Raw genomic sequence first — 16346 nt, 5'->3', positions numbered from 1 at the left:
AGGGTCCACTTGCAGTTGAGGAGCCTCGTTCTCCACCTCCACCTAGACCTCGTTGGGCTCGACAGACACTTGAGTCTGTGGGTTCTCTTGTTGGGGATCCTTCAGATACACGGAGAACTCGCTCACAACATTAGGATCTTCCACATGCATTCATTGCTACCACTTCCGATCCATAGACATTTAGGGAAGCATCAGGGGTTCTTGAATGGGACCAAGCTATGGAGGAAGAGTATAGTTCCTTGATGAGGAACAACACATGGGATTTAGTCCATCTCCCTAAGGGGAGAAAGATGGTTCGATGTAAGTGGATCTATCGGACCAAGTTTGCAGCGGATGGTAGTGTGGATAAGTATAAGACTCGGCTTGTTGCGAAAGGTTTTTCTCAGGTTGTAGGTGTTGACTATACTGAGACCTTTGCACTCGTAGCCAAGATGAACTCCATTCGTTTGACACTTGCTATTGCTGCAGCTCATGGTTGGGCTGTACATCAGATGGATGTGAAAAGTGTTTTTCTTCATGATGATCTTGATGAGGAGATTTATATGGAGAAGCCACAAGGTTTCATCCAGGATACTTCCTTGGTTTGCAGACTAAGGAAATCTCTCTATGGCCTTAAGCAGGCCCCCAGGGCTTGGTATACCAAGATGGATTCCTTTCTTCTCTCCGCAGGGTTCACCAGGTGTCATTCCGATCCAAATGTCTACATTTTGCGACAGGATGACTCTCACTTGATACTTGTGCTCTATGTTGATGACTTGATCATTACAGGGAGTACTTCATCCATAATTAGCAGGGTCAAATCTGCTTTGCATGACAGATTTGCTATGACTGACTTGGGTCTTTTGCACTACTTTCTCGGGATAGAGATTTCACAGTCACCTTCCGGGATTACACTATCGCAGCCCAAGTATGCTCTTGATCTACTTGCACGCTTTCATATGGCTGATTGTAAGCCTGCCCCGACTCCCTTTCTTTCAGGAGTCAAGCTTGAGGCTCATTGTTCTTCTCCACTAGTTGATGCCACTTTGTATCGTCAGCTTGTGGGTAGTCTCATCTACTTGACTCATACACGCCCTGATATTTCATTTGCAGTTGGCATGGTTTCCCGCTTCATGCAGGAACCACATGAGCTTCATTGGAAAGTCACCAAACGCATCCTTCATTACATCCAGGGTACACATCACTATGGGATTCACTATGCAGCAGGCACAGGACTTTGCTTGGTTGGTTACACAGACTCCGATTGGGCTGGCGATCTAGTTGATCGTAAGTCTACTTTTGGTTATAGTTTTCACCTTGGTTCAAGCCCCATTTGTTGGCAGAGCAAGAAGCAACATGCTATTGGTCTCTCTTCAACTGAGGCTGAGTATTGAGGCGTTGTTAATGCAGCAACTAAGACCATTTGGCTCCAGTAGATTCTCACAGAGTTTGGATTCACCACTCCACGACCGATAGTTCTACATTGCGACAATCAGAGTGCTATTGCGATCTCGCAGAACCTGGTCCAGCACCAGTGGACCAAACACATCGAGATTCATATGCACTATATCCGAGAGCTCATCCAGGAGCAGGTTATTGATTTGCAGTATTGTCCTACAGCAGAGCAGGTTGCTGACATATTCACCAAACCTTTCACCGAGAGTAAGTTCCAGTAGTTGCGAGCTCTCTTGGGGGTGCAGGATGTGTCATTAGGGGGGGTCAGCTGACTTCTCCTTCCTCTCTTATGGGGGGGACGTTTTCCTCTTTGAGGTTTTGTCCTTCTTCTTTGAAAGTCTTTTGTACATTCATCTCTCTTTTGTGGGGGAGTTTTTTCCCATTGGTGTGAGAGATTGCATTGCATAGTTTTGCTTGCATTTGCATATTGTACATGGGTACCTATCATGGCCTAGTAGCCAGGACCCATCTTGCATTGTTGACTTGAGTCTTCATTCCCCTAAGTTGCACTTAAGGGGGGGTGTTGGTGTAAATAAATATTCATTTTGGATATTATTACACTTACTTAAGTTAACTTAGGATAATGCATCTCTTCGTAGTTTGGATTTGAGACACTTAGGGAAGTGTGCACATAGGGATAGAGCTTGTAGGAGAAATTCCACCTTTTGTGGTCTTATTTTGCTGTTACACTCCACATTCGGTGGTTCATCCACCTCTTGTGGAATATTATATTATTTCTCCTACCTACCCTTAGTATTTCTTACCTACCCTTGTTTCTCATTGAGCCACATGTCATATTTGTGTGTTCATACATCCATATGGCCTTGCCTATATAAGTAGGCCTCTATTCATCGTATTGGTTAATCTAGTTGATCATTTGTATATTGATGAGAATACAATTTGTTCTTGTCATTCTATTGTCTCTTTTATGCTTTTCATTGTGCCCTTGATCTTGGCAAAAACCTACAATAATAAAGGAGTGGACAGCGAGTTAAACGTACCTGGCAGAGCAAGGTTGCTTATTTATAAGTTTATCTTAGTAGATTGAGTATAGCAAAGGAGGTAACAACAAACAATTGAAGTTGTATTTAATGAGAATGAAGCTAAATGTGAAAGAGACATGGAAAGTTAGTATTAATGTATGTAAAAGTGTTTTAGACAAAACTGTAAATAAAATATAGAATGCGGTGCAGGTGGAAGAGGTGTTAGTTGCAATGCAATTATGTTGTAACAAAGTTAACCAGTGCAAGGAAGTGCAGTGATGGGGAGTTCATATTAAGTAGTATATTATAGGTGCAAAGAGTAGCAAAGTATATTTTTCAAAATGAAAATGACCAGAGCAAGAGTTGTTGATAGATATATTGTTACCAGGGGTGTAATGGCGGAATGGGGAAGGTGGAGGAAGAGAAGCCTACAATGTGGGTGCATGCAGCGAACAACAAGGTGTGGACGAATAGGGGAAATGGCACCTGCAAGAAAACAATCGATGTTATGAAACCAAATTTATACAAGTAACAAGGAGAGTGGAGAAACCCAAAAGTAAAAGGGTGGAGTGGTAGGAATTTGGTGGAGTGACATACCTGATGTTGTAGGATATTAGAGTTGTTGGTGGGGAGGTGATGCAAATATCTGAATGGAGAGAGCAGACAATCTATTTTCCTCTTTTTTCCTCATAGCTGTATAAGCATTGCTTTGTAATTTTGAATATATTTCAAAACTGAAAGGTGGCTCTATTCTTAGATCATGAAGAGACTTCACTTGTGACAGTGCAGTGAAGGTCAGCCCTTGTTTTCCAGCCTTGCCAATGTCGACTGTTGCTTTGTCCAAAGTGAGGCCTTGGGATTTGTGAATAGTAAGGACCCAAGCCATTGCAAGGGGGAACTGGGTGTGGCTGCCTCGAGTGATAGGTGGTATAGGGACAAATTTTGGATTTGCATTGTCCCAATGAGGGCCTGAATAATTTTTGAATTCAACGACCACATACTTTCGCAAGTCAGGAGGTCTAGAATCTGTATCATAGATAATGGATATGATTTGTCCTAATGATCCATTGACCAAACCAGCTTGTATCCATAGATTAGCAATCAACATAACTTGTTCATTAAGGGAGAGGAGCAATTCTGAAGGAAGTTGCTCATCATTATTATATTCAGGGTTTGTTTGCCTTGAATTTTGGGCGAGACATCTTGCAACAGGTAAGTGTAATTGTTTTAACATTTTAGTATTGTGGTGTTTGACAGATGCATTTGTTGCAAACAAATGAATTGAATTGTCAAAGTGCTTGTTATGATCTATAGGCAGTTTGGAAGAGGATCGAGACATAAGAGCTTCCCAATCTGTTTGGAGTGGATTGGCATTTCTAATGTTTTACAAGATAGCACAAAATTGTTGTTGGATGTTTGAGGCACCTTGTTGTCGGAAACTTGTATCTAAGGTAACAACAGTTTGAAAGGAGCGCCATAATGCAAGGGTTGTAGAATGCGAGGCATACAAAGGCTTGTCCATCACTGGAGGTAGTTGGTTGAGGTCGCCTACAAGGATGATTGAGAGGCCTCCAAATGGTTCGCGTTGCTGGCGAGGGAATGCCTGACGTAATTTGTTGTCAATTTTCAAAAGCAATTTAGGACCCAAAAAGCTCATCTCATCAATTAGTATATATTGTAAGTGTTTGTATTGTTCTTGGAAGAGCATCAAAGACTGTCCTGTTAAAGGTTGCATATCTCTAAGGGGGATGCACAGGGCAGCATGAATAGTTGTTGCTTGGATATTATATGCAGAAACGTCGGTTGGGGCAAGCACAAGCAAAGGATTGAGTTGTATATTTGTGGAAAGGTTAAGTCTATTTCTAATGTATTGTATCAAATATGATTTACCAGTGCCTGCAGTGCCTTGTATAAGCATATGGAGTGGAGGCGGGGTTCCAGGAGATGCATAATGGGCAAGAATGAGTTCAAGTGCAATTTTTTGTTTTGATGCTAAGGGGAATGAAGTAGTGGGAGGAGAAGCTGGCTGGAGAATGCTAGGCTGGCAATTTATTTTATTAGTGGAAATGAAGGTAACAGCAGTATGATGAAGTGGATCAGTGGGATAAGGGGCATGCCAATCAAAGTTAATATCGTAATCGTGTCTACCCAGCATTTGGAGATCATTTACATTGATTTTGTTTGAAGCACCCATTTGGGAAAGGTATTCCCATTCATATTGGTCTTCATTGTGTGAATATAAGAAAGTATCACCATCAAAGTCGATGTCATTTTCAGTTCTGCATTCATGTTCTATTCCATAAATATGCCAATGTGTGTAACCATGTATGTACAATAGCTTCCAATTTGCAATGATTTGAGCAGGTGATGTACCTATATCTGTTGGAATATTGTGAAATGGTTTGTATAAGAGAAGCTCACTCCAACAGTAGGCTTCAAAGTTGTCATCAACCTCAGGTGGAGAGGTTTTAAAATACGGGTAGACATTGACAATTGCTTGTTTTTGGAGTTTTTGCCATTGATGCTTTTTCCATTGGGTGTTGTATGAAAATTGTTGTGCTGATTGTATCAACGAGATGCTTTCCAATTCAATAGGTCTTTCCATATAAGCAGAAATATAAGATTTGGAAAGTTCGGCATTGTCATTTTGTTCAACAATTCGATGGAGGGCCTTTCTATTGACATTAAGGGAGACAAAATATCGGCTACAACTTATCAATGGGAGTTTTTGCAACATATGGCAAGTTTCTTGTGCACTGATGTCACGATCAGCAACTATCCCCATCATGAATTTTTGGTATGTCAGCAAGATGGTATCTTGCGTATTAGTTGTAGCAACTATTTTCTTTAGGATGTCAACATAGCCTACTAACTTTTGTTCTGTTTTTGCAGCATATTTAGAGATATATTGTATGACAGCCATTTTGGAACAAACGAGCTGGCAATCAATATTTGCACGCCATATTGCAAGCATGATTGGATTGTGAATGTTCAAATGACTGTCATTTCTTGCTGGTTCATGTGATGGGTTGTTGGCAGTATCAACAATTAGTGTTGAAAAATCTTGCTCGAGCCAAGGTGCTTTGTAGTGACAATGGAGGGTTGAGCCTTTTTTTTTTAAGCAAGTGTGGGCAAAACATTTTGTATGTCGCTGAACAACATTGACGAGTTCCTCATAGTTAGAGAGAGGGTCAGTGGATAGAATTTGGTTTGTATCAGCCATGCAGGGATCAAAGAGTGAAGCAGTGTGCAGTCTGTTGGCTTGGCCAATTTGGTTGCAAGGATTCCATGTTGTGACATACCTGTCAAAAAAGGAATTAGCTGATTGGACAACTTCATGGTTAGACCAGTCTACTTTGTCCATATCAAGAGCATTTGGTAACCACAAGAAGCCATGTATATGTGCGGACCCACGATGTTGCCATTCGTACCTGTACCAATGGTCTTTAGCTTTGAAAAGCTTGTCAATAATCTCCTCACAGAATATTGTGAATCTAAAATGCAAAAACAATGTTGTGACATGTGGATTGTGGACAATGTTTTGTATAAATTGCTTCTTCGTGGATTGGAATTCTGGAGACAAGTTAGGTGGAAACAATTTATGTAGTTCTGGCCATTTGGTATCAGCTGCACTTAATGTGAAGAATAATGTAGGTGCTCCCAATTGGTGTATCATTGCAGTGAGATCCTTGCGTGATCTTTCCCAATAAGCTCTTGTACCTCACAAAGAAGCTACAAAACGCATTAATTGGTTTGGCAATTGATCGGATGGTGTGGACTGGAGCTGTTCACGCAAAGCTTGTAAAGTAGTTGGGATGGAGTTTTCTAAGTTGGTGCGTAGGAAAACTGAAGCTGTTTGTTGGGAACGGTGTCTCATAAGTAGATTGTAAAGATAATATTTGAACCTAACATGTTGTCCAAACCTTTGGTCATGATATCTTATCAAGTGCAAAGCATATTCATGCAAGTGGACATGTTTTGTCCTTGGTTGGAGTGGCAGTGCGGATCCACTTGGGAACAATGTTGGGAAAGCCATAGTAAACAAACCTTCAATGTTGTATTCATTAATGGGTGAGGAACTTATTTCAGGCCAAGGTGCAACATTTTGATCATCCATATGAAGGTGTAATATCTTTTTAATGGCATCTAGTTCAGGGGCTGAACATGGCAGTTTTGGGATGAATGATGATGTGGTCTGCAATTCAACTTCATCATCATTAGAGAGTTGCTCTTGTGTTGGCGAAGGTGGTTGCAAATCAAAGGAATTTGGAAGGACATGCAAGAATTCAGATATATCGGTAGATGTTTCTGGCAATAAATCAACAGCTGCATCATCAATGATAACATCACTGTAGTATTGGTCATGTTGAATTTTGTAATGCAATGTGTCCATAACATGGAACTTGTTGACATAACAATCATATTGTTTTCCTTCAAGATTTGTCCTTCGAATAATCACAACTTCCAAATGTTGGAATTTGCGGGGCAAAGTAGTTGCTATTTCTAAAATGTCTTGTGGAAAATTAATGGTGTGCCCTGTATATTTGTATTGACCACCTCTGGCATGGCTTACTTGCAAAACAGGAGCAACCCTTGCTATAAGCATCTGTTCTACTTGTGAGAGCCGTTTTAAAATGAAGGGTTGTTCGCCAGGGTCCATATTGTTTGCAATAGAGAATCTGTGAACACCCTTTTCATTATAACATCTTGTGCAAATGATAGCAGGCTGAGTTAACTTGACATGCATGCCAACATACTTCTCTTTGTAGATTGTACATATCTGTAGATGCGACAAGTTGTCAATCCTTGCTCGGAAAGAAGCTAGTGCAGTTGTAAATGCAGAAGATTTAAGATTTTCTGAGATTGGTGTTGTTGTAGCATTAGATGTAGCATTTGTTTGCAGATTAATTGGCAACGGTTGCATGTGGGGTTGGCTGGATTGTGCAGCAGATTGGGTGGGTTGACTTGAATGTGGTTGGAGCACAGTTGATGGATGGGGTTCAGAAGAGGGCAGCGGTATGTGAGGGGTGGGGATGGTTGAAGAGAGAGATGCAACCAGGGTTGGCAATGGTTGCAAAACATTGGTATCAATGTTACGATGAAGGCATTTGTTTCACCGCCTTAATGAAATTTCTTCTTTATGTTTTGCATAGTATATCCTATTTTGTTCTTTCTTTCTAGCCCTTTGCAAATCTGACATTTGTGGAGCAAGTGCGCTGGAGATCTGAGAGAAATACAAGAGTAGTGGTTTGTTAGAATGAGAAGGTATAAGACGAAAAGAAGAAGTGGAGGTGTATTAATTGTGTGGCACAAATGGTTGGGAGGATATGTATGCAGAAAGAATGCGAAATGGAATGCAGGGCTTTAAATTGGAAGAACCCCAGGTGGCTTCCAATGGTAGGAAACATGTGTTGTCATATCCATGAAAGGTAGTCAAAATGATGCAGCCGGTAGAACCCCAATTCCCTTCCAATGGTTCTCCACCCTCCTCCGCCGGCTAAAGGCAAAAGAGATTGCAAGATATGAATGTATATAAATATATATGCAACAAACAAAAATATATAGGCATATGTGTGAATATGGAAATACACAGAGAGTGCAGCATCTCTATGCAAGTGCATACACACAGAGGCATATATACCTGCATATATATATATATATATATATATATATATATATATATATATATATATATATATATATACACACATATATGCAGTCGAAACCAGGATATACTTACATATGTATATAAATATATATGTAGCAAACAAAAATATATAGGCATATGTGTGAATATGGAAACACACAGAGAGTGTAGCATCTCTATGTAAATTCATACACACAAAGGTATATATACTTGTATACATACATACATATATATATATATATATATATATATAAATGGATATACAGACGAATAATAATGTAGAAGCGGCATGAAGGATGCTTGCAAGGCAATATATAACAAAAGTGCATGATGGTAGGAAACATGTGTTGTCATATCCATGAAAGGTAGTGAAAACGGTGCAGCCGGTAGAACCCCAATTCCCTTCAAATGGTTCTCCACCCTCCTTCGCCAGTTGAAGGCAAAGGGGATTGCAAGATATGCATGTATATAAATATATATGCAGCAAACAAAAATATATAGGCATATGTGTGAATATGGAAACACACAGAGAATGCAACATCTCTATGCAAGTGCATACACACAAAGGCATATATACCTGCATACATACATACATACATACATACATACATACATACATACATACATACATACATATATATATATATATATATATATATATATACATACACATATATGCAGTCGAAACTAGGATATACTTACATATGTATATAAATATATATGTAGCAAACAAAAATATATAGGCATATGTGTGAATATGGAAATACATAGAGAGTGTAGCATCTCTATGTAAATGCATACACACAAAGGCATATATATATATATATGGATATACAGATGAATAATAATGTAGAAGTGACATGAAGGATGCTTGCAAGGCAGTATATAACAAAAGTGCATGATGGTAGGAAACATGTGCTGTCATATCCATGAAAGGTAGTGAAAACGGTGCAACCGGTAGAACCCCAATTCCCTTCCAATGGTTCTCCACCCTTCTCCGCCGGTTGAAGGCAAAGGGGATTGCAAGATATGCATGTATATAAATATATATGCAGCAAACAAAAATATATAGGCATATGTGTGAATATGGAAATACATAGAGAGTGCAGCATCTCTATGCAAGTGCATAGACACAGAGGCATATATACCTGCATATGTATAGATATATATATACATATATTTATATATAAATGGATATACATACACATATATGCAGTCGAAACCAAGATACACTTACATATGTATATAAATATATATGTAGCAAAGAAAGATATATAGGCATATGTGTGAATATGGAAACACACAGAGAGTGTAGCATCTCTATGTAAATGCATACACACAGAGGCATATATACCTGCATATATATATATATATATATATATATATATATATATATATATATATATATATATATATATATATATATATATATATTTATATATGCAGTTGAAAGCAAGATATACTTACATATGTATATAAATATATATGTAGCAAACAAAAATATATAGGCATATGTGTGAATATGGAAACACACAGAGAGTGTAGCATCTCTATGTAAATGCATACACACAAAGGCATATATACTTGTATACATACATATATATATATATATATATATATATATATGGATATACAGACAGATATATGCAGTCCAAAGCAGGATATACTTACATATGTGCATATGCATACAATAATGGAGAGAAACATATATATATATATATACTGAGATGAACATAGATACCTATCTAGAGGAAGAGATACATATATGTATATGTATAAGCACATATAGATATATACTTAGGTGTTAAAGTATATATGTATATGGATATATACATATGTATATAAATAAACACAGATATAGACATACATATATATATTGATATATATATATATGTATGTGTATTGTGTGTGTGTGTGTCTGTGTGTCTGTGTGGGTGGATGTCTTTGTTAGTGTGCTTGTATGTGTGTGTGTGTGTGTGTGTGTGTACAAAGAGATAGATATATATGTAGAATGGTATTTTTGTGAAGAAGGTAGAAGAGGTAGAGTTTAGGATCCAATATTTATATAAAGAAAGGAAAAAAACATGGAATTATTTTCTTGTTTTGGGAAAATACATAACATAGATGTTGATTTGTTAAGGAAATGTAAATAACAATGCAAAACTCCAATGAAGTATGCTTGAAAGGCAGTATAAAACAAAAGTGTATGATGGGAAAACATGTGGTGTTATATGCATGAAAGGCAGCAAAGATGGTTGAGGTGGGAGAATCCCAGTTGCTATGTAGTGGTTCTCCACCGTCCTTTGTTGGCTAAACATGAAGGGGAGTGCAGCATATGTATGTATATAAATATATTGTGGTAAAAAGCAATGCATAGTCATATGTGTGGGTATGGAAACACATAGGCAGTCGAGCATCTCTATGTAAATGTATACACACAGATGTATATATATATATGTGAATGGATAAACAGACATGTATATGCAGTCCACAACAGTATATACTTACATATCTGTATATGCACACATTTATGTAAAGAAAAGCATCGACATATATATATATATATATATATATATATATATATATATATATATATGCACACATGCATATATACTGAGATGAACATCCATATATAAAAGTGTGTTTGTGCATATGTAAATAGAATAATATAATGATATAAAGATTCATATGAAGCAGGTCGCAGTGTCATGGGTTGGAGTTTAATTCTGTTATGCAAATGTGGAATAGAGAGATACTTATGTGCAGTTCAGAGCAGTACAAACTTACATAGGTGCATATGTAGACCCTTATGCAGGGCAGGACATACATTTATGTATATGTATATGCACATATGCATATACAGCAGATGCATAACCATATATATATGTGTGTGTTTGTGTTAATGCAAATACATAAATGGAAACAAATAAACATTAATTTGAAGTAGGGAATGCAGACATGATTTGAACTTAAATTTTGTTATGTAAATGTGAAACAACTAATAAGAGAACGTACATAGAATTGCAATTTGAATAGAAAAGAAAATTCATAGACATGTACATTGCGATCAAAAGTGTGGAGATGTGTTTATGTATACAAAACGCTGAAATATAAAGGCATCATATGTTTGTAGTGCTTTTTGAATAAAAGGAGGCATAGTAATTCGCATCCTTCATTGGCAGAAAAACATATTAGTTAAATGATTGAACAAGCCATCTCAAAATGGAAAACAACAAAACAATAATATACGGTTATATGTAGCGGTTCAATGTTTGAAATGATTGCAAGCAATTGTGGCCGAGCAAAACATTGTGAAATTGTGTCTAAATGTCAAAAAAACAAGATTTGTATAGTGTATGCAGAGATAGAGGAGTCTTCTTCTTTTGGTTGCTGACAGGATAGAGTCATGTGACTGCATGCATTTGGGCAATTTTTGCAAGCAGGCAGGTGGACTCAGCTTTGAAATCGAGTCTTTGCATTTTGTCGATTGTGACTTTGATCCTGCGCTCAGAGTTGAATGTGTCAGTAGACACTAAAGCTGTAAAGGTATAGTGCTTGAACATAGCTTTTTTGAGTATGCTGTGAGGTGTTTTTTCTATTGTCAAGTCATATTGTAACATGTATAGTTCCTTTGCAGACAGAGAGAAGAGTTCTGTGCCAACGTTGTCAAATGCATTAGCCCAAATAGTGCCTGTATGATCTTGTAGTTTCATCTGGAGGAGGTATTTGTAGTTACATTCAGGGAATTATGTTTGACACCTAGGGCAGGACCACAAATTCTCGGCTAATTTAGCACATTTTTTTTTACATTCTTTTCCATTGAATTACAATGGGCAAGCTGTATAGTAAAAGGGGTCTTCCTTTATGAAGCGCAACACAGCTGTAATAGTAGTCTCAATGGCTTCAGACATAACGCTAAGGTGCTGCAGGATGGATGCAATTGACATTCTTTGATACTGGTTATTTTTGTGATGGAGAGCTGAAGGATGTGGATTAAGGCTTTGTTGGATAGGGCCTCTTAAACGGAGGGGCTCAGCTTCAGGAATAGAAGGGTTGATTTCAAAAGCTGTGGACGCTGATGCATTTATGACTTTTCCATTGAAATAACCAACCCTTGCATTTTGAACAGCAAGGATGACAAATGTTCCAAATGTATGCATATTCTTTAAGTCATTGCCTAGTTGTTTTGAGGATGGGCCCCAAAGGTTAACATCTATTGTCAAAGTTGACATATCATTTATTTTTACTATTCTCTTGTTTACAACAGAGCCATCCTTTCTACGAATTACAGAGATCTCTCTGACATTGACAACAACACCAATAACATCAATCAAAGTATTGTTGGTAGTGGTGAGAAGTTCATCAATAGGGGTGAAGCGGGTTTTTTTATCAGGCCCAACAGCATCAGGGACACAACGCTTCAAAACTGAAGTTTCAGTCAAGATAATCTCAAGCTGGCTGTTAAGTTTATTGTACACCTTGTTTGCATCTTTCACTGTACCTTTGGACAGAACATATGAAGCTCCTTGCTCGATTCGATGATAGTGTAATTCAACAATTTCGTCAAAGGAAGTGATTCTAATTTCACAACCCTCTTCGTCTATAATATCAAAACTAAAAACCTGCCCATTGCGTTTTGGTGTGTTATATTTATGCATCTTCCTCTTATTTGTTACGCAACCTTTTATGGTCCAATTGTTTTGGTAAGGGTTCAAGCTTTTAATAGGGCTGATATTTTCAAAAGGACCATTTTGTGGGGAAGGCAAATCTGCACCGAATTTAAGAGCAAGTTTAGTGGGTGGCGGGGTTTCTCGACCCAACATTTGCTCTTCTTGTTCCTTGAAGAGGTATCAAGGTTTGCCAAGCAAATAGTAATCTGTTTTTTTCACATCAAGAGTGAATACAATGATGGCCCTGTAAAAGTGAGAAGGAGGTATGCTCAACTGTGGGATATATGTTTGTAAATAGCATAGAAAGAGGTTCACATAAATGAGGGGGGAACACATTATAGAAGGTACCTTGTGTTCCAAATGTATCGACAAGTATATTTCGTCAACAAAAGAACAGAGCCTATTTTCAACATCTCTGCATGCAACAAGTCAACATACTTGGTTGGCAAAATGGCCACTTGCATATATGTGCCATCTGACAAGACAAGTTTGTATCTGTCATTGTCATTTGGATCACCAATGATTTTTTCAAATGATAGAAGCTGCAACAATGGTGGAGGGATATCATCTCCTGCATTAATAGATCAGATTGCATATGGGGTAAGCTCAAGGGGATCGACAGGTCCCTACAAGGAGAGGAGAACAAGGTTGTTTTTTTAGAGGAAGGAAGCTTGATAGTAGCAATGCAGACACAATAAAAGAAAAGTATGCTTGGCAAGATATATATATATATATATATATATATATATTCAATTTGTTGACATACTATATATTTATTCATGCAACAAGTTAATAGAATGGCAATCGTATTAGAAGGGAGCAAAGCAGTTTTAATTAAAAGGATGTGTCATTCTATATTTCTATAAGGCAATGTGTTTGAGTTTTTTTTTTTCTTTTGGTCAATGGATGGATAGAATATATGCACAGAATGTGAAACATGGGAACGATGACAACTAAATGGATGGAATGAGACATGCAGACAAGCGATGTTTTTTTGTGCAGGGGAAACATCAAAAAGAATGCTCATATCTTTAAATGTGCAACAACATAGAATGGATTATCTTACCGTAGCATTTGGGGGAGGTTGTTCTGGTGGACCAGTAGAGCAAGTAGACGATGACATATTGCTTGATGCTCTTCACAAATGGAGGAAGGGATCTTTTGTCAGAGTAGAGAATGCCTATAGGAAAATAAGCAGCACAAAGAAAGGTTGAACAACATATTGAAATAAGACGTTGAAAGGAAAGCGCAACATGAAAAATCAACATACATAAATATTGAGATCAATATATATGGAAATTATACATGTGTATATATATATATAAATACCCACAATTTTCAAGTCTCCACTCTCCAATCTGTTCACTTTTGGCTTGGAAATAGAAAAATGATTTAGTGGTTTTCTTTCAAGATGATCAGGGGAAAATACACTTAAGCTCATTTTCCAAGAACTAACATTCACTTCTCTTCATAAACATGTGTAGTGTAGTCCAGTATTGAACCTAAATAAACATAATTCTATCCAATTATGGTTGATTGATATCCGTTGTTTAAAATTCCATTCAAACAATAGTAGAAACATATAAGAGCTTTATATTTTATGATTTGTAAACATAAACATATCTCCACAATTTTAATGGCAATGTAAATATGTATAGATTTTCTTTTCTATTTAAAATGCAATTCTATATGTGCTTTCTTGCCATCTTTTCCATATTTATATAGGGAAATTAAAGTTTAAATCATGGCAATGCTAACTTCTTCGAATTAATCTTTATACAAATATTTTGAACTGTTTTCATATACACAAACACACACACACACACACACACACACACACACACACACACGCACACACACACACACACACACACACACACACACACACACACACACACACACACACACACACACACACACATATATATGGATGTGGACATGAGTATATGTGCAACGGTTAAACTGCAAAGACCGCTGCAATGATATCTGTCCCCCATCCTACGTAGTTGCCATCAACCTAAGCATCGAACAAATGTTGTGAAAGAAAGCACAAAGCATAGAAGATGAAGCGAAAATGGCTGATTATATAGATATATGGATGCAGAAATGAGCATATGTGCAACAGCTAAACTGCAAAGACCGCTGCAATGATATGTGTTCCCTATTCTACGCAGTTGTCATCAACCTAAGCATCGAACAAATGTTGTGAAAGAAAGCACAAAGCATACAAGATGAAGGCAAAACGCCTGATTATGACTAGAAGACGAAGGGAAAATGCCTGATTATGACCGGTTTTTATTGGGTGGATTGAAGAATGAGCAGGAGGACACAATAGACAGCCAGTTTTTTTTGGGATAGCAGTTCGCAAAGGAGGCAGCAAGCAGAGCAATATAATTCTCTTGCCATAAAACGTTCTCTAGGATGGGCAAGTTAGATGGAGGAACCCAACAGAAGTCGTGGAGCTTCCATTGTAATCTCTTTTGTTTGAAGCAAACCAAAGAAACAAATGAATAGCAGAGCTTAGTGCAAGAAGTAAAAAAGGATGGCAAAACCCAGTAATCAATGCGTATAAATGTCATTTGATGCCTTGATGTGTCAAACAACTCCTCGCAGATTGCATGTGACAAAGTATTTATTTCACTTGCCAAATTTTACATTTTAAAAAGCATATTTAAATCAGGGGCAATGTGCCAAATATGGGCACCACAAAACGAAAATGACGTGCAACCAGCTTGCAATATATATATATATGCAAAGCTATATATTTGCATGTACAGACATACAGATACATAACCATGTGTATGCAGAAACATAAATATGTATGTATATAAATGCATGCACATATACATGGATATGTATGTATGGATATGGATATATAGGTGCACAAAGACGTATGCATATACAGGTATAAGGACAAGCATATATAAACATGAATAGATGGCTATCATTAAATAATAGATGTGTGCCAGAACTTGTAACTGCATCTCTATGGTTTCAAATATTTCATCTATCTAGTTATAGTGAAGAATTTCAACAACTTTAACTCGATGAATCAATTTCTAAGGAGCAGGTGAGCTTGTCTTGAAGCCTAAATATATATAATCCATTTCAATGAACAAATATATTTATGTATATATATATAAAGCTATATGTTTGCATGTGCGGACATAGAGATCCATTGGCATGTGCATGTAGAAACATAAATATGTATGTATATAGATAGATGAATATACACATGGATATGTATTTATTGACGTGGATATGTAGATGCACAAGTATGTATGCACATACAAATACATGTATAAGCATATATAAACATAGGGAGATATATATATATATATATATATATATATATATACACATAGACACAAATGTATTTATATAAACATACATATAAATGACTTTGGAGAAGGGGGGCTAATGGCAAGAGAGGCCATGAAAATGTATGTATATGGAAAAAAGCATTTTTTTTTCAATTATGATGTGGGTCTTTTTTCTGGTAGCAATTGGTGGGGGAAACAAGTCAATAGCATAAATTCAATATTGATCATATTGGGAAGGTGTAATTTACATTTAATTTTCCTGATCCGAGGCAACGGGTGCAAGGTGCTT

At 37.2% G+C, this 16346-nt stretch overlaps 2 protein-coding genes across 2 annotated transcripts; both read right to left on the bottom strand.

Annotated features, from left to right (window-relative positions):
- Positions 1 to 3801: 3801 nt before the first annotated feature.
- Positions 3802 to 6093, bottom strand: LOC131049770 (uncharacterized). The gene has a single exon (XM_057983838.2). The coding sequence runs from the start codon at positions 6091 to 6093 to the stop codon at positions 3802 to 3804; it is 2292 nt and encodes a 763-aa protein (XP_057839821.2).
- Positions 6094 to 11888: 5795 nt separating this feature from the next.
- LOC131049771 (replication protein A 70 kDa DNA-binding subunit A-like) lies at positions 11889 to 12887 on the bottom strand. The gene has a single exon (XM_057983839.2). It carries the CDS (start codon positions 12885 to 12887, stop codon positions 11889 to 11891), a length of 999 nt encoding a protein of 332 aa, XP_057839822.2.
- Between the last annotated feature and the right edge of the window lie 3459 nt (positions 12888 to 16346).

Source organism: Cryptomeria japonica, chromosome 5 (genome assembly GCF_030272615.1).
Source record: "Cryptomeria japonica chromosome 5, Sugi_1.0, whole genome shotgun sequence".
NCBI lineage: Eukaryota > Viridiplantae > Streptophyta > Pinopsida > Cupressales > Cupressaceae > Cryptomeria > Cryptomeria japonica.
The sequence above is the reverse complement of the archived record's forward strand: the minus strand, read 5'-3'. Positions and strand labels throughout refer to the sequence as shown.